Source organism: Lycorma delicatula, chromosome 9 (assembly GCF_047948215.1).
Source record: "Lycorma delicatula isolate Av1 chromosome 9, ASM4794821v1, whole genome shotgun sequence".
In the NCBI taxonomy this organism is placed as follows: domain Eukaryota; kingdom Metazoa; phylum Arthropoda; class Insecta; order Hemiptera; family Fulgoridae; genus Lycorma; species Lycorma delicatula.
In genome coordinates, this window is record NC_134463.1 from 84,368,436 (window position 1) to 84,395,482 (window position 27,047).

Sequence of the window (27,047 nt, forward strand, 5' to 3'; positions counted from 1 at the left end):
AATCGCAAAGGCTGCATTAAATAACTACATTTTACTTTAGAGTTAAGATCAGTTCACACAAACCACCTACGATCTAGTGGTAAACTCGTCATTGCAAATTAGATAATTTCTAAATTGAGAGTTTTAAGGTTCAAATCCTAGTAAAGGCAGTTACTTTTATATGTATTTGAATACCAGATAATGGATACCAGTGTACTTTTGTGGTTGGGTTTCATTAAACGACACATCTCAGGAATGATTGACCTGAGACTGTAGAAGACTACACTTAATTTATATTCATGCATATCATCCTCATTCATCCTCTGAAGTAACACCTTACAGTGGTTTTGGAAGTGAAAGAGAAAAAGAGAGAGAGGATCAGTTCACACAATTTGGTTTCAGTAACTTTTAATACAGGATTTTTTGCATCTCTAGCAGTGGTGCATGTATTAAGCATGTGTACGTTCACATAATCTGGCTGTTAACTGTATATGGTGAAATCAACATTCGATTTTGCCAGCAGGAACTGCATTCAATGATTCGGTAAAATAACTGAAACATTTGACATCCCCGTGTAGTTTGTGCGGTTAGTAAATTATGATTATTTTTCTCTAATTCTGTAGAGGAGCTATTCGAATTGAAACCATATTTTTCTCAGATAAAGTTATGCAGTACTGTGCAAGCCTTAATAATCCAAATGGCTGTCTCAACATCCACATCTGTGAAATATTCTCCATTTATTGGCTAAGATTCCAAAGACATATTTAATGTACCTTCTAGCTATTGTCAGGCGGTAATTTGACAACCTTTTTTCCTCATCTAAATGTATTCCGCCATAAGGTTTCATTAAATATTTGTATAATACAAAACCCTCATCACTAACAAGCACATAATGAACATCACTTTTTGAATGTTCGCTCAAAGGCGTAGGTGTCAGAGTACACAAATTATTTTCAGTTAACAGTTGCCAAAAGTAGTCATTTTAAAGATTGAAGAATCACATTCTGTACCATATGCTCTAACATTTGTATATATAAAACTATATTACGAATTTACAACCACTAACAATGTAATTTTAGAAATATTTTTTGTAATTAAAATACATTGAGCATCTGAATGGTGGTTTTTTTAATCCTGATATGTTTCCCGTCAACGGCACCTAGGCAATGAGGAAAATTTGCTTTCTTTGAAAGCCATTTGGTATTTTCTGCCATAAGTCAGATGTGTCTGGTAATCACAAAAATTCACTGTGCAGATTTTTCCATATTACTTTTGTTATTTCTTTCACAATGTTTCTGATCCTTGTAACACCGACTCTATAAAATAATGAAGATCTCTAAATGAACATCAAGTCGCCAAATATCTGCAACAAATAAAAACATTGAACTGCATGTAGTGTAGTCAAAATTGTAACTGAAACACAGTAATATTGTTTTGGCTACACATATTTTTCCTCTATGAATCATGAGACCTTGCCGTTGGTGAGGGGGCTTGAGTGCTCAGGGATACAGAGTAGCTGGACCGAAGGTGCAACCATATCGGAGAGGTATCTGTTGAGAGCCAGACTAAAGAATGATTCCTGAAAGAGGGCAGCAGCTCTTTCAGTAGTTGTTAGGGGCGTGAATCACAATGACTTAAACGGCCATATCAACATCACTCAGTCCTGTGGGTACTGCGCAGCTGAAAGCAATGGAAAACTACAGCTGTTTTTTTTCCAAGAAAATGTGGCTCTCTGCATTTTCACATAACAATAATGGAGGCGCCTTCCTTGGTAAAATATTCCGGAGGTAAAATAGTCCCCCTTTCGGATCTCCGGGTGGGGACTACTAAGGAAGGGGTCACCAGAAAAGTAAAAAATAACATTCTACGAGTCGAAGCGTGGAATGTTAGAAGCTTAAAAAAGGTTGGTAGGGTAGAAAATTTAAAAAGGGAAATGGATAGGGTAAAGGTGGATATTGTAGGAATTAGTGAGGTTCGGTGGGAAGAGGAAGGCGACTTTTGGTCAGGTGACTTTAGAGTAATTAACTCAGCGTCAAATAATGGGCAGGCAGGAGTAGGTTTCGTGATGAACAAGAAGATAGGGAGGAGAGTGGAGTATTTCAAGACGCATAGCGATAGAATCATTGTAATAAGGATAAAATCAAAACCTAGACCGACAACGATTGTTAACGTCTATATGCCTACAAGCGCCCATGATGATGATGAGGTAGAGTGTGTATAGTCGCTTTAATATTGGAAGGACAGGTAGAAGGGAAAAATTGTGTAGGCAGGCCACGTTTGGAATATGTAAAACAAATTGTTAGGGATGTAGGATGTAGAGGGTATACTCAAATGAAACGACTAGCACTAGATAGGGAATCTTGGAGAGCTGCATCAAACCAGTCAAATGACTGAAGACAAAAAAAGACACATATTTTAATCTATTTGTTAAGGCAAACTAATTATCAGAAAGTGAATGCAAACAAGAGATTCTTGGATGAAATCCATGAAAAAACAAAACGAACAAATAATAACTGGTTCTGCTTCAAAATTCTCATGACTGTATTTATATCATGAAGATGAATTTTTTTGGAAAAGATTATTATGGTTACAACAGACACCCACAAAAGTAACAATAAAAATGAAAAAAATAGTGAGGTGAATGAGAATGAATATCCTGAAAATGAAGAAAACCACGAAAGGGACCAGCAATCAACAATTTTGAAAATAGTTTTGTCTGATGTATTGATGTATCAAAGAAACAGAGGATGATGCTGAACTATGAATTGGATTTTAAAATGTTAAAATTCATGGAACATCAAATTAATTTTTCAACCAAAGTTACTATTAATACGCAAGATCATCACAGTTTATCATATTTTACAAGCCTTTTGCCTTCCTTGTCGTCACTTGCTGATGACCGTGCCTAGGAATTTCAGTTGTGTTATAAATTTGTTACAAAGAATTAAAAGAAACACAGTATCATAATCAAACATTTTTCCACCACAAACTTCCACATAATTCCAACCTCACATACAACCACAATTTTCTACACACCAAAATATGAACTATTATGATTGGAAAAATGCAGGTTATTTCACCCAGCCAAGTACCTAGGGTTTTATTCAGCCAAATATTGCAGTGACTGATAGTCATAAATCGCATCACTATTGTCTAGCACAAGTCAGGACACTAATTATACAGGTATTGATTTATCTTCATCGTAATTTTTTTCATACAGTTGTCAGATTTATATTTACCTAAATGATTACATTTTTCTTGATTTTTATGATTTAAATTAATTTTTTTTTTGTTATAATAGAGTTTTTACTTTCAATTATCATTTCATTTAAAGAGAAATAAAATTTGTATTGATGAAGAGATTAATAAAACAATCTTACCTTAAGCGTATTGACATCCTTTCTTCTGCAGAGATGCTCATAGTTGTATCCTATCTTGTTAAAAACTTCCCCACTCTATTTAACAGGTCTTCAAATTTAGCCTGGAAGTAGTTAAAACATTTAAAATTCAGAAAGAGTTAACAGATTTTGACTTGTAGTATCTAGTCTACACATTAATGTTTGGAAAGCGCCAAAACTATACCTTTCCTTCAAATAGAATGTAATCAATATTTTTTATTTTTTACTTTTTTTGATGGTGTAATAGCAATACAAAAAAAAACCTGCTTATATTAACATGCATCTTCCTTGATGTCACAACCGCGAGTGATGAAAAATGCATGAAGGAAAGCCAATCTTGATTCTTCTGATGAAGAACACGTGATTGTAAATCAATCTGTGTGTGAACACAGCATTCGATTAGCACAAAATAAACAAAATAAATAAAATGTCAAAAAACTGAACTGAAACCATATCGTTTGAACTGACCCTAAGACTACTCGGTATTCAGTTCAGTTATGCTTTCGAAAATCAATAACAGCTTATTTAAAAATGGAACCTTTTTTGTTTTAATCCCAAAATTATACAAACTAAAAAAAAATTGACTGCCGATCACTAAAAATAAAAAATAATTGATTTTTGCCTATCGCAGTTAAATAAAAAATTAATTAATTAAAAAATAATAACTTTGTCCAATATGTATAAATCTCTGGGCTAAAGGGATTTCAATAATAAAGTTCACTGTTGAAACATACTGTAGTTTACTCATTCATTTCCAGCCATTTTTAATCTCATTTGTAAAGTTTGCTGTTATTTATCCTGTGTCATTCTGTAATTCAGATATGTACTAAAATCATCTCTATTAATGTAAACCCATTGTTTTGACTAATAGTTCTAGTTACTTTAGTTTGATATAACTGAATACTTAATATTAAGTTATGTTACACCATAACGTTATATCATATGAGACTATTATGTATTTTATTGATTATTAATTTATAAAACAAAAGCATATTTATCAAAATTGCTGTTATAATATAATAATGATATTTAAATATTAGTTAATTAGAAATATAATTTTTCATACTTGTATTATTTTAATTTATTTTCCCTTCATAATACAAGTTGCGCCATTAATGTTATTCATTTTGAGTTGACATCACTGTTTGTGCGAGTTATGAGGGAGTTACTGATGGTGGTTGGGTTGCTACCTCAGATTCAGTGAACAACGGAATGTTGATCTGAGGAGCTCATCTTCTATGCGGAATAGTTTGTGTTCTGTAAACCAATCATTATCTGCAGTGAGGGTTTCATAGAACGTTTTGTGATATCTACTACCAGGGGCTGCATTTTCAAGAAAATTATCAGACAATGGTTGCATCAATGGCATGAGACTGATCCACACAGTATAAAGCCCATATTCATCAAAACACCATCTGATCACTTGAAAATGTAGAGTACGTGAGAACAGCATTAGAAAGGAGTTCTTGCTAATCATTGTGTTGTCATTCCCAATGTTTGGGAATGACAACACTTGGATTTATCAGACAACAGTATGCAACACATTTTACACAATTATTGTTTGCATTTTCAAACATATAAATGGCAAATTTTCCATGAATTAAGTATTGTGCTCAAAATGTTGCACTTCTGTTATTGTCAACAGGTGGTGCAGCACCATCTGTTGTAGTATCACTTGCACAATGACCTCAGTAGGGGCCTTATCATGATAACAAGGAAATATTCTCATTCAGTGGTTCTTTAAAAAAAGAAAACTGCTGACGTTGGGCATCTACAAATCCCCTCCCAGTTACAGATGTAAGCACTACACTGTCCTTGAGTCATTTGTTCCATTTGAACCGTGATGATGATGTTTTCTGACAGTGAGTACTGAAAATTATAACTACATGTTGGAAACTTTCTTTCTACCTGAGTTAGATGTCACAACTAAAATATAGTGTGATCATGGTTTCAACAGGATGGTGTCACAGACCATGCAACACAATTCTCAATGAATAGGCAGCTTATTCATGACCAGGCAGCTTTTCTCTTGGTTTGATGACAATCAGTGATCCTTATGTTCAATGAATCTTATTGCAGGAAACATTTTTATGAGAACATTTGAAAATTCAAAATTTCATTCACACCTCCCCTTACATTAATAACCTTAAAATTGGAATTCATCAAGAGATTACAAATGGCTGTGTAGAACACTAGATAGCAAGTGTAGCTGGAAGATGGCTACAATTCCTTGACTGTCATAGAGGTTATCTCCAAGATGTGTTCAAGATTTTAGGCCTGTTTTGTGAATCCAAGTTACCAACTTACACATTGTATTATTGCTGTATACAATAAATATATATTTTTTTTGGTGTTTATGTTGAACTAAAAATGAGGAAGTTCTCAATAAACCTAATGTTATTAATTTCTTCTTAAAAGTAAATGCCACACTTGTAAGTACTTTTTTTTATATACACATTATAATTATTTTCTCATGCCGATTTGGTCAACATATCTCTAACTAATTAATTTTTAAAGATTTGCACCTGCTTTTAGATAAACTTTAGATTGATGTACAAAAATATTATTGAATAAAAATGTGAAATTTAAGTTTGTATCCAGAAAAATATGATAGCATTTATTGTAATTTTTAATATAAAAAATGTATCTATTTATTTTTTATTTTAACTTACATTTATTTTGTTAATTTTATACAGAGCAAATCCAATTCGTGGGTTTTTAGATGATTATGCATTTTTGATACGTGGTTTACTCGATCTGTATGAATGTAGTTTTGATCCTTTCTGGTTGGAATGGGCTTGGGATCTTCAGCAGACACAAGATGAAATATTTTGGGATAATGGATCAGCTGGATATTTCACCACGCCACCATCTGATGATATTTTATTAAGATTGAAAGACGGTATGTTATATTTTATTTTGTAGTTTTCTTTATGTTTTCATATAAAAATTAAGAGGTAAAATAAGAATATTTAAATTTGAGTATTTTTTTAAGTTAATTTTTCCTGTTTATTCATATGCAAGGTGTGTTCAAAAAGTAACGAGAATATTTGTTTTTTGGAAAGAATTTTATTTATTCGTCTACATTAATTTTATCCCCTTCAAAATAGTTCCCGTTAGATATTATACACTTATGCCAGCACTTTTTCCAATTCCTGAAACACTTCTGAAACTCGATCTTTGGAATAGTATTTAGCTCTTTGAGCTGCATTGCCCCACAACCGGGTGGCAAAAGAAGGCCTCTGAATATGCCAGAAAGCCATCTTCTGGCATATTCAGAGGTTTTCGTCGACAGCCTGGAGAACCAATTTACTCCAAACCCCCCTCCCACCACGAACGATGACCACACAGCCGAGGTGGAGTGCTTCCTCTTAGATTATTTAGCACAGGTGGAGGACACCTCACTAGAAATAAACCAAGTCACTGAGGCAGAAGTTTCCGCAGCAATCAAATCCACAAGCCCCGACAAGGCTCAGAGAAGGCACAGACAAGCTGGCAGTGATGTTCACATACAAGAAACATGATCCATCCAGGCAGCTGGAAATCTCAGGAGAGAAATTCCCCTTTGGGAAAACAGTCAAGTACCTGGGAGTAGTCATGGATAAACGGCTTACCTTAGGAAAACATGTTAAATGTATGACCCAAAGGGCAAAAGCTGTCAGGGCCTCATTATACCCAGTACTGAACAGTGCCAGCCCATATCCACTGGCAACCAAATTGCTCATTTTCCGGCTATACGTCCTGCCAATTCTAACATATGCTTACCAGGCATGGGGAGCTTTGTTGAACTCCACACAAAAGAAATTAGAAGCCGTCCAAAACATAGCATTGTGGATGATATTTGGAGCACCGTGTTCGTCAGAAATGTCACTTTTCAGTGCAATGCGGGACTACACACCATATCTGAGGTGGGGGTGGTGTAGGCAGGCAAACTGTTTGGGAGAGCAGCCGTGTCTGATCTTCGTGTCCATCTTCAGGACACCTGCTGAGGAAACCGTACTACACAGGGTATAAGAAAACGGTTTCATGCTGTATTAAACGAATCACCTTGAAGAGGTGGTACGAGAGTCAAAAAATGACAAACCAGGCTTAGGAGCCTCTATATCGTGTAACATATAAATGGAAACTGCATGAAAATTCCGGCCACGAAAGTGACAGTTTTCACAATTAAATTTTGCTAAAACTATAAAAACCTAGACAACACCCCACACCGTCCCATGAAGAGACCACAATTTCATTTAGTCAGCATATGCGACTCCCTCTGGAGAATGGGGCGCATTTCTCCCTCCAAATAACTAGGGCTCCGGTAGGCACATTCCTGCTAGCCCATAGGTGCTGGTACCGGAAGGACTTAAGCAGATGGAGTGAAGGGGAATCACGCCGGGAGTACTAGGCTCAAAAGCTTAGTCTCCCACAGTCAGAACCAGTAAATAAATTTCACGCTGGTCCATACAGATAGGAATGCAAATTACCAAATCTGTCCATAAATAAAACTTAAATTATAACCGCCACTAAATAACCGATGAAACCCACTCGATGATAGAAAGATACAGCAACAAGGGACATTGTCTAGGCTCTGCGATCTGTAGGGAAAAATATTGAAACTCCTGCCATTCTTGCATTCTGTTCCGTTTGAGCTATTCACTCTTAATTTCATCTATGCTTGTAAAATGAAGGCCCTTTAAGGCTCTCTTTATTTTTGGGAATAGAAAAAACTCACACTGGTGAAAAAGTCACGGTTTGGTGAATATGGTAGCTGGGATATCATTACAGTGTTGTTTTTGGCTAAAAATTGACGAACAAGCAATGAAGTGCGAGCAGGTGCATTATCGTGGTGCAAAACTCATGAATTGTTTCACCAAAAATTCGAGCATTTTTTTCAGATTGCTTCATGCAAACAGCATTGAACTTATAGGTAATATTCCTTATTGATCGTTTGACCTTGTGGCAAGAACTCATAATGCACTATATCGTTAAAATCGAAGAACACTGTGAGCATAACCTTCACATTTGACAACACTTATCGAGCTTTTTTTGGTTTTGATGATCCAGAATGCCTCCACTGGGACGATCGAGCCTTAGTTTTGACATCATATCCGTAAACTTATGTTTCATCACCTGTTATGACACGTTTCAGTAGTTCTGCGTCATTGACTGAGCTACTTCCATTCACTGCTGTTTTCATTCAAAATTCAACAATTTTGAAACAAATTTTGCTGTCACACGTTTTATACCCAAAACATCCAAAAAATTTCATGGCATGAGCGGTTTGATATCCCAACATCATCAGATGTTGGGATACAACATAAGACTTTTCTGATTGTGATTCGGTGATTATTCATAGTCATTTCTTTTACTTTTTTCCACATTTTCATCAGTTGTTGATGTGCTGGGGCGTTTGGGGCACTTGTCATCTTCAGAATCTTCACGACCTTCTTGGAAATACTAATACCACTCGTAAACTCTTGCTTTTCTCTTAGCAGACTCACCAAAAGCAATATTTAACATTTTTAAAACTTTGCTACACTTTATTCCATTCTTATAGCAAAATTTAATACAAATTCTCTGATCCATTATTTATACAAATAAAAAATCGCCAATCATACCAAAACACATGTTATCCTTTTGACAGCTGACAACAGACTAAACATCTAATATGGCTAAAAATGTACAGATACTTTTCAGACATGTTTACTAATACAATAATGAAAAAATCCAAGGAATCTGACTAATACAACCTGTGAAATTTCAAAATTCTCATTATTTTTTGAACACACCTTGTATGTGCATTGTTGGAAAAATCCAGAAATTTTACATTCAAATCACTTTGTCATATGTTACACTGAATATACACAACATTAAAGAGGTGACTATTGTCATCTTGTACAAGGTGAGAAAAATTTTTTTTTTAAGTTTTTGTTAAATAAAAATAATCTCAGTATAGGGTTTTTTATGTTATAATATGTAAACTTTTCTTTTTTTAAATGCAGGCATGATATTATGTATATTTCAGTAAATTAAAAATTTACAAGAATCGACTATATATGGTATACACATTTTTCTAAAGGTTAAAGTAATTATTCTAATCGTTAAAGTAAATTTAATGACCTGGCATTGGACATTGGATAGGCTCTGTTGTAGTTTGCCTACAGTATTACTTTACAAGGATTCCTGATTTTCTGTTTTAAGTTTTAAAAGTTTAAGGCTGTATTTTGTCAATAAATAAAAATTAAAATATGCACTTTTTTACAAAATATGGTTGCATAATTTTTTATTTTATGTGCGTGTGAACTGGAGTTAGAAATGTATGTTATTATCAATTTTACAAAATGTGTCGCATTGGCTTTATTATTAAAGATTCTGTAATGCTTCATTTTTGCGTAATAATAAAAAGAGGATAAAGTTCTTTACAAACAACCCCAATATGGTGTGTGTTTGCATGCACGTGTGTATGTGCATGTGTACAGAATACATGGAGATGTTCATCCGAAGTTTCCAGCATCGTACTTCCACATCGCAATTCTATGCAAAACTTGATCAATAAGTTCTGAGAGATTGCATCTTTCATTGATGTCCAAGTTCAAAGACCAGAAAAGTCAGGACAGGAAAAGTTTGATATTTCTAATCACGTTATTCAACATCCTCAAAATTGAATCAGAAAAGTGCACAACAAACATAAATCTCAAGGAGTAGTATGCTCAGAGCACTGAATGAACATTTAAAACTACAGCTAGACAAGAAAAAATTCAGTGCATCTGTTTTACAACACTATTCGATAATTTTTTTTCCAGATGAATCACGGTTTTATTATCGGGTCAAGTCAACAACTAGAACAGTCTAATATGGCCTGTGAATAATACTCATGAGATCTTGAAACAACCATTACGTGATGCAGAAATTGGAGTTTAGTGTGCTATATCACTTAAGCAGATAATCATTCAGTTTTTCAAAGAAGATAATAAAATTTAGAATGTTATTGCAATGAAATCATTTATTTCATTTAGCTAACTTAATGAAGAGAAAGGTTTTTTGGAGTGAGCTTCCAAAGAAATGAAGCAACAGCATATACTATCAGTGTTTCACTAAATATTCTGCATGAAGTTTTCAAGGATAGGCTCATTTCAAAGCACATCTGGTCACCAAGATTTCCAAATCTTACACCTACTGATTTTTATTTATGGAAAGCAATGAAAGGATTTGTTTATGAGAACACTAGAAAAAAGGCGGGTCATAGGCCCACCACAGAAATGGCTTTGGGGGCGCAGTCTTCTTCATTTAGTCTTGTGTAAGGTTATTTAGTTGCTGGGTCAGCTGCTGTTTCTTACTCTGCTGCTATTGGCACAGAGCAGACCACATGGTGTGCCAGGCAGTTGCACGTAGCTAACTCCCACTCCCTGTGCTCTCTTAGTCTTTCTTACTAACAGTCCATTGTAAGATAATTTTAAATAATTTGTTAAAGAATCCTGTTTTTTTACTGTTTAATATTAACTAATAACCCCTTTATTTTATTAATGAGTAATAAGTCTGAATGATAATTATATAAATAATTAATTTATATATCAACAAAATTGTTAATCTTTAATTTAAACTTAATAATAAATTATAATTACCTAATAAATTTTAATTCATACAGTATAAACAAAATAATAAATATTATAAATTACATCAATAAAATTAATAAATAAACAAAAATACAAATATAAATTCTAAATAAAAATAATTTACGCTTAGAAATTAAGTTAAATAATCTGTAAATTTATTGAAAACAGACTACTTCTAACCTGTAAAATTTACCTGTTTCTTGAGTTGTGATTTTTTAACACATGAAGCCCTTCATTCAAAAGGGAGGACCAGAGAGTCTGCTTGCACAGCCGCCCGGCACATCACGTGGTCCACTCTATGCCAATAGCAGCTCAAATAAAATGTAAGCGCATAGAACAAACATAAAAACCAACATACCATCCTTTTTTATTGGTAGAATCCTCATAGCCTGGATAAACTGAAAAATAACATTAGTGAATTTATAAATTCAATTACTTCTTTGATGCTTCAGCATCTTTTTCCAAATATGTTAAGCATGTTCTAACATTTTGCTGGAGGTAATTATTGCCCATATTGATCATCTTCTATAAATAAAAATTCATTGCAGTAAGTATTATTTCTATTTCTATCATTTGTATTTGAATATAATAAATTAAATGTTTGCAAACATTGGTGGATAGTTTCAAACAGAACCATTATTTTCTTTTGTGGCAGTGTCTTGTAGGAATAAAGATAAACTTGGAAATTATTTTAAACTGAGACTTAAATAAGAAAAGCCGTTATCTTTCTTTACCATGAAGGGAGTTGGTTTGATTTTGTTTCTTTTATTTGGGCCTAAATCACAATTCGGACAATTCGGAAAGTACCTCCATTTTCTCACTATGCATGAAGGAGTGGGGATAACACTACCATATTTTGTACAGACGTGCGTGTGAGGCCAGTCGGCATCCACCCATGACAGTAGCAAGGTCGTGCAATCGCTTGTTAATTTTCTGTGTCTTGTTAAAATGTGCACTGCTATAGAAAATCCCACAAACTGTGAAGTACACACTGTTATAAGATTTTTCATGGAAAAACAATATTCAGCAGCAGATATTCATCAGGAACTTTGTGCTGTTTATAGACCAAAGATTATGAGCAAAGGAATTGCACACGATTAGGTTCGATCATTCAATAGTGGACGAAGAAATGTGCATGATGAAGAAAGGAGTGGTTCCTTCTGTGGTCAATCATAAACTGATTCAAACGATTGATGTCAAAGTATGTGAAAATCGATATTTTATGATCTTGGAGCTTTTCAATTAATTCCTGAAAATTTCCAGGACTGTTTTGTTTGAGGTTGGCTGCAGTAAGTTACATAAGTAAGGAATAGGCGGGAGATTTTTTTGCAGCCGGAATTTCTGAGTTAGTGACAAGGTATGATAAGTGCCTAAATTTAAATGGTAATTATGTTAAAAAGTAGAGGAAAGATGTAGTTGTAAGATTTATATAATAAAATGTATTTACCTAAACTGTGTTTTATTTATAACCAAGTGGAGTTTACTTTCCAAACAGCCCTTGTAATAAGAGTAAATATATATTGTTTTGTAGAGGAAAATTTAAAGATAGAAGTAATATAAAGAAAAATTTAGTTGCAGTTTCTAAATGTTTACATAGTGGAAAAGTAAAAATTTCCAACCTGGAAAAAAGAAATATATGCTAAAGAAAAACTTTTAACATTCTATATATTTACATTGATGTGTATAATTAACTAAATACTATATTGAAATATTTTTTCTTTTAGATCAAGATGGTGCTGAACCATCAGGCAATTCAGTGGCAGTTCACAATCTTTTAAGGCTTGGTTCCATGTTAGATTCAAGTGATTTAACTAAAAAAGCTGGTCAGGTCCTTTCATCTTTTACTAGTCGTTTGACTCGTAGTCCTGTTTCTATGCCAGAAATGGCATCATCTCTAATGATGTACCATGATTCTACCACCCAGGTATGTATATATTATACATACTATTAATGAGATATGCTCAACTTCCCTTCATGAGTATATAATGTGATGCTGATGTCAGCATCATATTATATATAATTATAATTTATATTATATATGTATTCACAGTTAAGCCATCTAAATAGTCCAAAAGATATCTCTGCATTAGAGTTACTTTTTCAGTCCTTAGACCATCTTCAGTCTTGATTCCCACATAAGTTTGGGAGAAAAAGGTGCCATAAAGGAATAACTCGATTACAATATATTATAAAAATTTGTTAATAAAAATGGGTGAACCTATCTGTTTGTACATGAAAAAGTAAAGTTTATATTCATACCATTCAATTTTTACAAACTTCAGTGAGTGCATCTCTAGTGGTACAAAAAATACTAATTTGAGTTTCATACTCAATATATACATTTTCCAATATTTGTGAAATAAAGGCTTCAATTGCTTCTCTAATCCTCTCTTCAAGTGTATAAATTTCTTCCACAGGCACTATAAATAATGTCTTTAACAAATCATTAAAAAAAAAATCCTGTGTGATGTCTGGATCTTTGAAAGCAAGTAATCAGCCCTTCTCTGTCATATCAGTAGTAGGAAATTTCACATCCAAAGCATCTTGAACAAGCCTAGTGAATTGGAGTTCCATCTAACAGGAAGATAACTTTGGAATATCTCACTTGCAACTAGAGAAAAGCATAATTATATCTTTTAAATAAGCATGCACCTCACATTGATTAGGATTATCATGAATATACTTCCTTGCCACATGCAGATTTTTCGTTCCCAGATTATGCATAATTATGTTTACTGATAATCCCATTAACATGCATTGTAGTCTCATCGGTAAAGTAGATGTGATTCAAAAACAGATTATTAGATATAATAACATGTAAGTAGAAATAATGACAATATATATTTTAATATAGAAATATTTATTTTATTTTCATAATTACTTGTTGCTGATGTATTAATTTATTTGTTCTGTATTTACCAAAATAGATTTTTATTATAATGTGCATTACTTACATTGTAATACATAATCAGAACCATCAAATTTATTCAGTGATTGATAATAATATTCAGATGTGATTATAACAAATTGATGGTTACATGTGATGTAATGATGAATCATTACTCACACACATAATTGAATAATGAAGCTCTAAAATATATAAATAATTTGTTTTTATAACCAGTAATAAAATTAACCTAGTTTGATCTCCATTGATATTCAGGGCATTTGTATTGAGGACTATTTTTTAAGTTAGATCCAATTGGCTGTATTGATATAAATTCTGCACACTGTCAAAATGCGCATGTGTCTCGGCTCCCAATCTGCCTTGCACAAATGCAGACATTTGCAATCATAGTGTCACTATATACGGTTTATATTGTGAAGTTGGAATATTTCAAATAATTGAGTGGCCCACCAATTGTGAAATATGGTCGGCGATTCGATTTTTGACTACAAGGAATGGGTCAGCAGCAGACATTCATTGCCAGATATGTGAAGTTTACAGGCTTAATACAACAAGCGATAGCAGAGTGCGTAAATAAGTAAGACTGTTCAAGAACAGGCAGGTCAATGTCCATGATGAACTGTGATCAGGTCGACCTTTTATTGGAAAAAATCAGACAATTTGGTGTGCTAATTTGACACAAAAAGTCATGAAAACCAGCGATTTATGGAATTCACTTTTTCACTGATATTCCTACAAATTTCAAGGTCAGTGCTATACAAATTTGCTTCTGAAATCTTGCAGTTCAAAAAACTGGTCATGATGGGTTCCCAGGCTGCTTTCTGAACAACAAAAAATGAGAATGGCTAGGGCTTTAACATTTTTGACCTGTTATAGTGAGGAAGGAGGTGAACTTTTGGACCATATTGTCACAGGGGATGAGGCATGGATTTCTCACATCACTGCAGCATCAAAGTAGCAATCAATGGAACGGCATTACACAACATCTCCGATTCAAAGTGAAAGCCAAACAGACATTGTCACCATGCAAAAGTGTAGTAGCTGTGTTTTGAGATAGACATGGTGTCCTGTTAGTCCTTTTACCCAGACCTTGCACTGAACAATTTCCATCTGTTCTGCTACCTGGAGGAGTTTCTCAGCAGTCAGCAGTTTGACACCGATGAAGAAGTAAAAAATAAAAACAGTTAAAGATTACTTGTCTTCACAGGTGGCTTATTATTATGATGTGGGCATAAACAATGTAGTAAAACACTAAGATAAATGTTTAAATACACAAGGTAACTATGTAGAAAAGTACATAAAGTGTAAAGAATGAAATAAAGAAAGGTTTTTGGTAATATCTTTACTAGTTTTGTTTATGTTAAAAAACGGATCTTATTTAAAAAAAGGAGCTCTCATAGGTTTGGTGTCAACATGAAAACCTTTGATAAAATGTGAAAAAATAATTATTTTACATTTAACGTGATCTCTAATTACATCTGTTCAATACTGTGTCTGTCTAGCAGACTAGTGTGTTCATTTTTTTAACTAAAGTGTAAAAATAGATATATTAATAAAGAGCTAAGAGAATTCCATCCTAGCTATATAGCTTTTTTCTTTTTTCTGTTTAGCCTCCGGTAACTACCGTTTAGATAATTCTTCAGAGGATGAATGAGGATGATATGTATGAGTGTAAATGAAGTGTAGTCTTGTACATTCTCAGTTCGACCATTCCTTAGATGTGTGGTTAATTGATACCCAACCACCAAAGAACACCGGTATCCACGACCTAGTATTCAAATCCATGTAAAAATATCTGGCTTTACTAGGACTTGAACGCGCTGTAACTCTCGACTTCCAAATCAGCTGATTTGGGAAGACGCGTTAACCACTAGACCAACCCGGTGGGTTCGTCAAAGAGCACTTGGCATTATGTTACGTAACAATTCTGTAGCATCCATCATACACTCCCAACTTGGCCCCAGCTGATTTTTATTTATTTCCTCACTTGAAAAATGGTTTGAGGGTAAAAGATATAAGATATATGAGGTCAGTATGCTAATGCAGCTGAGATGATATCTCAAAATAGGTTCCAGGAATGTTTCAAACAACTTTATAGAAGTTGGCAAAAGGTGGAGTGCCAGTGAAAACTGTTTTGAAAAACTATAACTTTTGAAAACTGTTTGTTAATAGTTTTTGAGAAATAAATTAGACAGGAATGTTTTGCATCTACCTTGTATTTATTTTTTTAAAAACTATTTATAACACATTCAATGCTGTGTTTGTGTCATAAACAGCATAGTTAGTGAGCAGCTGATCAGTATTGTTTATATATATATATATATATATATTTTTTTTTTTTTGTTTTCTTTTATCCATAAATATAATAATAAATATGTTAAATGTATTTTTCTTTAATGATACTGTATTATATAATGTTGTATGTTTTAACTGTACATTTTATTATTCTATTATATTTTGTAATGCTAATTATTATTAAAAACTATACATTAAAGTTTTCAAACAACTCATTTAGTTAAAAGAATCATATTAATTATTAGAGTAAATATTATCTAGAGGTAGGATATGAAGTCTTACATTTTCTTAAATAGTATATCAACTCTTTTTATTAAAAAGAAAGATTGTGTAAGTTTTCATGTAATGCATAATTATTTTTATTGTAAGAATTTTGATGTGCAGCCTAATAATGGCGGAATTTATTTAAACATTCTAAACATAATCAGAGATACCTTTTGGAAACATTCATGAATGGCTTTTCTTCTTACTTTACTTTTTTTTGTTATCAATGTACACTTTTTAATTTTAGTTTTCTCATCTCTATTGGAAAATTTATGACAATGAACAATTTTGACAGGCTCTATTTTGTTAGGTATCTATAATGCTAAAATGAAAATCATGCAAATCAGTTTTCTTTCCTGATTGTAAAGATGTCTTAAAGATAGTATTGGAAAATATTTATAATTTATTTTTCTTACCATCTCAGTCAGTATTTTGTGGGAAAATTGACAAAAAGTAAGCAAGGTTAACAATAAGGAAAGTGGACAATAAGTAAATAAGGTCTTGTCTGCCAACTTCCTTTATATTCTTATTACATTGCATAATCATTCATGTTTTCTTTTAAGAAGTAACACCTCTCTTACTCCAGACTATGAATAGTTTCCCTCAAATTCACTGAAAATAGTAAGAACTTCACTTTTATCCTTCCATTAATTCCACACATTCCCTGAGGAGTATACTGTGCTACATTATCTTTCATTTTCAACTTTGCTGTAGTTACTTTCAGGGTGTACCTTAAATTGTAGAATGTAGAGTTCTATTGCATTAGGTGTCACACTGCAGTAACCTCAGTCAAGAATGCACCATTATAGTATTGTACATATTTTTTAACAATCTTCTAGACGTAGTTTTTGTCACTCTTACTTTGTGGTCAGTCACAATACTTATGCATGATTTTGACATACCAATTATGCTTTCTTAAAATGTAAATGTTTATGCCATACATATGCCTTGTTAGTGATAAATATTGCTTTAAATATAAATATTTTCCAAAAGTACATGGACTTATCAAGTGATAGTTCCTTGCTGGAGGAATAAATGTTAGTCTTAAAACAAAATGCATAGACCACCAAGTTTTTCTCAGCCTGTTGTTTATATTCCAGTTAAATAAAAGATGCAGTATTCTTAACATCATCCCAACCCATAGGGAAAGACACCTACCTTGTGACAATTTCAGTCGCCATCCCCCCCTGTCATTCCTAGCCTTGTTAAGCAAGGTAATAAAAAAGTAATCTTCATATTAGTATTTGTCTTAATTTACACAAAAGTATTTTAATATATAATCTATGTTCTGGATTATTTACTTTTTATTTTTTTAGATCGTTATAACTGGTAAATCATCAGATCCAGACACTGAAGCTTTATTGTCAGTCATCAGTGATAGACTGATTCCTAACCACGTTGTTTTATTGGCAGATGATAATACCAGTAGCATATTATACAGAAGATCTGATATGATTAGACGTATTAAGCCTATTAATGGTAAAGCAACAGCTTATGTATGTAGGCGGAGGACATGTTCTTTACCAGTTAATACACCTGAAGAGCTAAACAATTTGCTAGAGCAGCATCAGCAACATGGATAAATACTTCAACTATTTTTAAATTGGTAAGTTTTCATTTTAATAATTTGTATTTTTTGTGATTCTTTGTATTGTTTCCTAATCTTGAATTAATACAAGTAGTACTGAAATATTTCATTCTGCAAAACAAATAATTACACTCCTTGCGGATGCAAAAGCAAGTACCATTGATTGCAAACACAATGTTACAGCACTGAACTCCCAACAGATACTAAAAAGATGTTAATGCATGGTCCAGTGTATAATATGTAAAAACTGTTGTGTTTATTTTTGCTTAAATTCCTAAACAAGTTATTTTTAAGCAAGAAAGCATATTTCTAAGGGTAATTTAGTTTAATTTTTTGATGAAAAGGAAAAAATGGATGTATAGAAATTTTTCATCAGTTATAAACATAAATACCTTAATTGTGAAGTCAGTGGGTTTATTTATCACATAGAAGGTTGTGGAAATTTAGAATTTATCAGTTTTTACACTTTTGCGCACTAATCCTTTCTATGCTAGAACCCTTTTATTCTATACACTGTGAATTAAATGAAAATTAGCATTTTCATAGTCTTCAACTTTTTTTTATTTGTAATTTATTGTATTTTCTTTCTTAAAACTACTTACGAAATTCTTTTATAAAATATACTTTCTGATCTATAAAATCTTTTTCTGTTTACAAGTTTAAAAGTTGTTTATTTAGAATTTGTTTTGTTGTTTGAAGCTGTTTGTTTAGACTTTAATGCATATAGTCCTCATTAAATCATATAAAGATGTTTTAAAATTTCTGCTGACCTCCATGTAGAGTGGTAGCATCTTATTTTTTTCCTGAAGGCCCCAAGTTCAAATTCTGGTAAGACATTTTTCACGCACTACAAAATTTCAATTTCATATTTCTATACTCAAGTTTTGACTTGCATGGATAATTTAATCTGGGTAAGACAGTGAGTTAACTAACTGCATCTTTTACAATTAATAGCTTTGGAACACCTAGAATGTCTGAGAGACTATCATCGTAGAAATTGACAAATTTGAAGTTAGACCAGTTATCAGTAGTCAAGACTGTATGTATTAAACTGGTTTCTATAGATCATCAAAATAAAACATCAGCTGGAATTTCATTGTATGCTGACAGCGTTCAATGAAAGGATAGCATCTTTTACAACCAAACACTAAAACACAGTGCTTTCTGTGACAGACAGTCAGAATTTGAACATTTCTTCTCTCAGTTCAAAAACTTAGTATACTGTAATGATGTCGCCTTTCTGATGAATGGCGACTTTTTATTCACTCGTCAAAGTTTAGTTTGAAATCTGTTCTACTTCACATTGGAAATAAATACTTGTCAATACCATTACCATACACTGTTCACATGAAGGAGTCTTATGAAAATATGAAACTTGTATTGAGCAGAATTCAGTATGAAAAATATATATGGCATATTTGTGGAGATCTGAAAGTAATAGCACTTTTACTTGGACTGCAACTTGGATACACTAAGTTCTGTTGCTTTTTGTGCGAATGGGTTCGCAGGGATAGGAAAAACTGTTACATAAAAGAGCAGTGGCCAAAGAGAGAAGTACTGACTGTGGGAGAGAAGAATGTTGGTAGTCAGGTGTTAGTAAAACAAGAAAAAGTTTGTCTTCTGCCACTACACATTAAGAAACTAGGTTTATTCAAAAAAAATTTTAAAGCAATGGATCATAATGGTGCAGGTTTTCAGTTTCTAAAAAACAAATTCCTTAATATAAGCAATACTAAAATAAAGGAAGGTGTATATTTGTTGACCACAAATAAGAAAGCTAATGAGTCATCCGGCATTTGAAGAATGTTTGAATGACTTGGATGGAGGTTGCTGCATGGAAATCATTTCAGAATGTAGTGAACAACTTCCTTGGAAACCATAAGGCCAGTAACTTCAGAAAATTTGTGAGTGAAATTCTTCAAAACTATAAAGAAATTGGGTGTATTTCTTACATTCACATTTGGATTTTTCCCTAAAAATCTTGGCTTTGTCAATGATGAACGTGGAGAACGCTTTCACTAGGAGATATCTACGATGGAAACACAATACCAGGGAAAGTGGAAGCCAAAAATGTTAGCTGATTATTGTTGGAATCTAAAGGGAAAATCTACCTTCTAGAAAGGGAAAGAATCTACCTATATCAAATTACAGCCGAAAATCCAAAAGATATTGGATTTTAGGTGATTGCAAGATGCATGCAATATATTGTCATATTACACTCACCATACATTTTTGTTTCAAAAGAACTTTCAATTACAAAAAACTGAGCCCAATAGAAAAAATCTATTAACATATATGAAATCAGCATAAAAATACTATAAAAATCAGCCATTCACTGTCATTTAACAAACAAAACATTAAATTTTGTTGACCTATATACTCTGAAGAATTTTTAGTTATGAAAAATTTTTACTCTTCTGAATAAAACATATTTCCATTGCTATTAATTAGAGTATTCACAGTTAATTTCCAAAGTGGGCACTTATAAAATAATAGATTAACAATTTAAACTGGAATTTTTAGTTAAATAGTGTTTCCAGTATATCCTATCTAAAAACACCTTCATTAACTTCAATTAGGTCTACTTTGCTATTGCTGAAAGTTTTATTTAGTTTTTTTTTTCCACAGAACCGCTTCTCCATATGAAAAACAAGAAATATATGTATATTATTGCTGTACTAGATTTGAATTAATTTTATATGTGGTAAGCTGTAATTATTTATTTATTAACCTTTTTTTTTTTTTTTTTTTTGCTTTATATTATTATATAATGATATTGTTAATTGTATTTATATTAAAAGAAAAATGCAATTTATGTAAAATATTATATGTACATTTTGGATTGTGATAAAAGATATTTAAGGATAGTAGTTTATTATATAAGATTATTATAAATATATATGTTATAAATAAAAAATATATATTATCTATTTTTGATTTGTTAAGCATGACAATAAATATTTAATTATATTGTCAATATTTTTCTACATTATATTATTATTATTCCAGTATATATGTATATTTAATGTTAATTAATATTTCCTCTAACTGGATTTGTTCAGTTTTAATGATAACCACATTTGGTCATTATTAAATTTGGAATTTGGTTGAAATATTTTCTCTTAATTAATTGATATTTTTGTGTTTTTTTTTATTATGTGTAAATTTGGATGTCTCAGATTAATGATTATTGTAGCAATTGTTATCTTTGTAATGATATTATTCTTTTTAAAAGATGTCAGTGTGCATAAATATAATACACTCACAGACATATTAAATTTAATGCATCAGTAAAGTAACTATGCCATAATTATGTAATTTTTGCAGTTCTTCAGCTCATATTATTTTTTGCTAATATTAAAATTAAAATTTTTATAAATAAACATACTCAATGTAATAAAAGTGAAAATAGAGATAGCAAGCATGTTTTGGTCTTATTTATGACACAGCTGGGACAATACAAAATTTGCAGTCCACAGTTTCATCTAACAGTATATATTTTTGTTGAACTACTTTAATTACCCAGCAGCTTTTTACTTAATAATTTACTGTTATTACTATTTTACGTATCTTAATCCCATTTGCAGGCCATAATACTCACAAATCATCAGTTACCTAAAAAGAAAACAATTTTGTTATAAGTTGACTTTAAATTATTTATTTACAAGAGTTTATAGTTATGAAAAATTGTTGGTTATTTTCAAATAGAATTTCTACCTGTAGGTTCATTAGGTGTACTTGAAAGGGTAGTAGGTACAAATAAAAATAACCCTTCTGTCACATAATGTAATTGTCCCTACAAACAGTATGAAACATCTAAATCTCATCACATCCGCGGTGTGTGTGAAAAGTAATGAGACTGACTTTTTACTTACCAAAGTTTTTATTTTTTCAAACAACAATATTATCCCCTTCAAAGTAGTTCCCTTGGGCAGCTATACACCAGTGGAGTCGTTGTTCCCACTCCTGTAGCAGCGCTGGAAGGCTTTAACTGGTAGGGCTTTTAACTGGTCGGTCACAGTTAAAAATTACAAATGTGAATAAGGGTGTATGTGATTTTAAGTCAACCCATTTGAACATCTTTTGCAGTTTCAGCTTATAATAAAGAGTTTAATGATAATAAAGAGTACAGTATTTACACTACAAATTTTTATGTCTATCCTTGTAGATGTGTTAGTGTGACTTTGCAAAGCATCAGTCAAAACTTGCACCACCAGTCTTCTGTTACAGTGAAAACTAGTGATATTTGTTCTGCCTGATTTTAACTGCTTTATCCACTTATATAAAAATTTGCATGGTTAATACAGTTTTTACTCTCTTTTAACATCTATGAGTGAATTCCAACTGGTTTTTTACTCCCTCAGAAAAGAAAAACCTCAGCAGGTTTCAAGTAGAGCTTATATTTTGAAATAAACAAAAGAAGTTATATTAAGGGAAATTCTTTTCAAACAGTTGGTATTATCTTTGTTATGGTGCCTACTTGAACATCAGATAGTTTGTTTATTTTATTAAATAGTTTTTCTACTATTGGAATTTGTCTCTTTAACTACTGAACAGCGTATTTATTATTAAACAAGGTTTATAAATAAATCAACTTTTATTTTGATTAGTACATAGTAATACATTATATAGATCACACCAAGAATGGATAGATAAGTTACTATACAGATAAAAAAGTAATTGTTCTTACATATGCCTGGATGGATGAAGGAAAACTATGGTAAAATCTTGATAGAGTTGCATCACAAAATACACAATTGCATAAAGTTGTTAAATACACAAAATAATTGAAAGTAATTCATTTAGTTAGATGTTATATACCTGATGTAATTAATTTTAATCTGTTAATTATATTTATTTAGATAATTAATTACTTTTAAATATGAAGCATATATTGTAAAAAATTATAATCAAAATTAGTTTAAAGAAAATTATTGTTATAGCTTTAATTATTGTATTTGCATAAAATGCAAAAACTGTTACATGTATACGTTTTTTGTTGGATGTAAGTTATATTTTATTATAATTTATGTAATTTTTTTCATTATGTAAATTATCATATGCAATTTTTATGATCATTTACATTGTTTAGTTAGGTTTTATTAATAAATTCATATTTATATGTCTATATGTCTAGCATAAGGTATCATTAGTAGAGTAAGGTGTTTACATAATTAGTTTTACATAAATGTACCTATTTAAAAGCATGACAAAATATATTTTAAAAATTGGATGATTCCAATTCCAAAATTTACCAACTTTCATCTAATATAAGTTGGTAGTAACAGTAAAAAGTTAATTATCCAACAACATGAATCTATTTGTATACATTTTAGATTTCAGAATGCAAAAATAAACTAGTTTTTATGCAGAATGTAACTTTCAAAAAAATAATCACGTTTTTCTATTTTCTGTACCTTTAAATTTATTTCAATATTTGATGTTTAGAAATGATAATCAGTGTACATTGGTCGTATAATATTTAAAAAAAATTAAAACTATATTTTTTAACAGGTTATAGAAGTCACTATTTTAACATCCTCACAGTTACTGATTGTAACTAATCATTCATTTTAATACATTTAGAAAAATGACTTAAATCATCAAATAAACTATACATTAATTAAAAATATTTATCAAATTAAGAATTTAGACCCATAAATAATATTTTACATCAATAATTAACTGTTACATTATAATAGGATTGGATGAAAACCAAATCTGATTGAAATCTGTTTATTTGGGGTTCTGAAAATTATTTTTTTTACAGATATTATTAAATTTGAGTATGCAACAAATAAATAAGAAAAAAATATGCTTCTGTAACATTTTAATTGAGAGTGATACTTCAACTTGATCTCCCCACTTGTCACAGTTTTTAAAAGATTGGATAGTATCATTTAGTTGCTATTTAGAAGCCATTTGTTAAACCTCAAATATGTATGTTAACACAATTCAGTAATATCAAATTTATCTGAATTTTGTTATTCTGCCTACTTCTTTTGAAAAATTTCTCAAAATAGAAACTTAAGCATCCATAAAACATATTTTATAAAGATAATGTTAAATTACAGAATAATTAGTAGAAACCAGCTTTGAATGAAATTTATTCATTACAAATATCATGGAAGATGTGGTTTTTGGAAAAAAAATTAGAATTACTACTATCAAAAAGACAAAAAAAATTTACTCTTTAGCCACATTTTATCGAAGTATGACTCTTTATCCCATATCTCCCCACCTCAACAGATTTTTCAAAAAATTAATAGAATCATTTCTCTTACAGTTCTAAATTTCAAGCTTTTATGTTAATTCATTCCTGAGGTATTAAGTGGAAGGAGTCTAAAACACACATGTATGTTCATGGACATTTTTTTTTATATGGGCCTTGTATTTCCTAGCCAAAGATTACCATTTTAATTAATTTACTTAAAAAAATATATAGTGTCATGGGTTAAAGGTTCAGCAAGAATATTGAGACTAAAAACCATAAAAATTTCTTACAAATACAATTATTCTAAAAATATATATAATATTCAAAATAGTAATTCAACTAAAAAGACAAAATTGATTTAATGACATTTAAATTACAAATACCAAAATATAGTCCAAAATACTAAAATCGTTATAGTAACTGATAGAAACAAATATTGCTAAGAATAAAAATAGAAAAATCTAAAATTCCAATTCAATTTCTGCAAGTATTATTTCTCTCACAGTTTACAAAAGACCTACCCTACACTTTATGAATGAATAGAATACTATCACTTTCATGTCTATGTACAAATAACTCGCCAAACAGCTTAATTTTCAACCACCATCCAAAATGGAATACTTATTGTTATCTCTTTCATCACATGCTGCACCAGACTTGGGCTTGCAAAACTACTGACTCTCTGCTGGTTCCCAGCAGTATTTATACATCCTGGCCTACAGAACCAATAACAGACTATACTTTTGATTTTTGAAATGTAATAATTTTCATTGTTTTCTATAAGTTCTTTTTCCGGTCTGGGAATCTTTCTGGCTGAACAGGAGCTTTTGAAGGTGCCATTGACTGTATAACAAAGAACAAATTTTAAATGGACCCATTATTCCAAATAAAGAATCTTTTTCACTTCTGTCTAGATTCTTCTTTCTTTATTTTCTGTCTTTTTCTTCTTAGTTTGAAGAAGCCCGTTATACTGGCTTCAGTATATTTTTTAGTTTACAAATTAGTTATCAAATAATATAATAAATAAAATAAAATGTGTAACTTACAAATTATTCAGATTCTCTTGATTCTGCAATAACTGCACTGTATCAGAGAGTAATATTTTAAAAATTGAAGAGTGTAAACTAATAGAAAATGCCAGGTCAAACTCATGTTCTTATCACTTAGCAGATGATCATAACAATCGATACGTCTAAAAAAAATCATACTATTTAGCACATTAGAGCTTTAAATTATTATTAGATGTCTGTCTTCTTAATGTTTTGATTTTATTAAAAATCATAAATTAATTTCTCTTGTAAAAAAAAAAAAAGGATAAAAAATAGGTAATTATTTTAAGCTTTAATTTTCTCTTTAATCTTATTGTTTGTTAGTAGAAATAAAACAGAGGTTGTGTTTTAATTTTTTTTGTTTTACATAATTATTATTTTTTATGAACTTATATAATAATTTTAATTTTTAATGTGAAAAATTGTGTGAGTGATAGTTATTGATTTTTTCAGATATGATATTTTTCAATATGAAAAAACTAGTAGTAGTATCTTACTTCATTTGTATCTTCATATATATGAAATTATAATATTTGCTCAAATATATGTTGACCCCCCGTTTTTTAATTTAATTTTTAGGAAAAAAGTTGTTAGAATTTTTTTCCCACCAAATAAAATTTTACCACCAGTAAGAAATCAATTTTGAAATTTGTTATACTTAATTACATAATACTATACATGCTGCTTGCTTAAATTATATATTTAAATAGCATCAGCCCATATAGCTTGTCTAGTGATAAAACTCATCATCGCAAATCACTTGTTTAACAGCTGATTTTTGAAGTCGAAGGTTCTCAGGTTTAAATCCTAGTAAACGTAGGTTGCTTTTATATGCATTTGAATATTAGACAGTGGATAGTAGTTCTTTGTTGGTCGGGGTTCAATTAACCATATATCTGAGGAATGGTGTCAGTCTGTGTCTACAAGACTACACTTCATTTACATGTAGTACACATTATCCTCATTTCATCTGGGGGGATTATTGTTCACTAGTTGAACAGATTGCAACATACACATTAGGAAAAAAGTAGCATCATAATAAAAAAAAGAAATTTTTAATTGTGTATAAGATTTTTAGTAAGAAATACTTTAAAGAAATAATAATGATTGCAATTTTTAATTTTTTTATTTAAATTGTTTTTAGTATATTGTCATGAAAAAAAAATTGCATTAAAAAATTCACTCACAACATGAACACTTGAGTTGACACTATCTTCATCACTATTGCCATCTGAAAGTATAATGTTTTCATTATGTGTTTCTTCCTTTCACAGAATATCATCTTCCGTTTCATGTAATGTATTACTTATGCAACATTCTTGTCTAATGTTCATTTTTTAAGATTATCTTTAATTGAAAAAAGAAATTTTATGAATAATAGTAACTGAATAGTTGTTATTATTATAAATACAAAACTGTAATATGTCTCCCATTATGAATGTGGAAATGAAAATAAACTACTTTAAACTCGAATAAAATCCAAATGTAAGTCAGCCCCTCATATAAGTCAACTTCCCCCCTATTTTATGTGAAAAATGTAGAAAAAACCTCGACCTACATTCAGCCAAATACAATAAATCTGAATTTAAAAATATCTATATCTTATATCTCTGAATGAGAAATATCTCTGAATTTAATAATAATTTTAGATATCTATACTATTTAAGAGATGTGTATATAATTAATAAAAACAAATAGACCAATTTTTGTTGCTGTTCAATGCAAAAATCTAATAATATTAGTAATCATAA

At 31.0% G+C, this 27,047-nt stretch overlaps 1 protein-coding gene across 1 annotated transcript in view; it reads left to right on the forward strand.

Annotated features, from left to right (window-relative positions):
• The window catches only part of LOC142330431 (spermatogenesis-associated protein 20), a 50,672-nt gene extending 23,683 nt beyond the window's left edge, over nucleotides 1-26,989 (forward strand). Inside the window, exons 10-13 of the mRNA XM_075375667.1 lie at nucleotides 6,074-6,279; nucleotides 12,703-12,902; nucleotides 17,762-18,051; nucleotides 20,662-26,989. Of these exons, the coding sequence (XP_075231782.1) occupies nucleotides 6,074-6,279; nucleotides 12,703-12,902; nucleotides 17,762-18,028 (673 nt within the window). The 3' untranslated portion in view covers nucleotides 18,029-18,051; nucleotides 20,662-26,989. The remainder of the gene's footprint in view (nucleotides 1-6,073; nucleotides 6,280-12,702; nucleotides 12,903-17,761; nucleotides 18,052-20,661) is intronic.
• The last annotated feature ends 58 nt before the right edge of the window (nucleotides 26,990-27,047 follow it).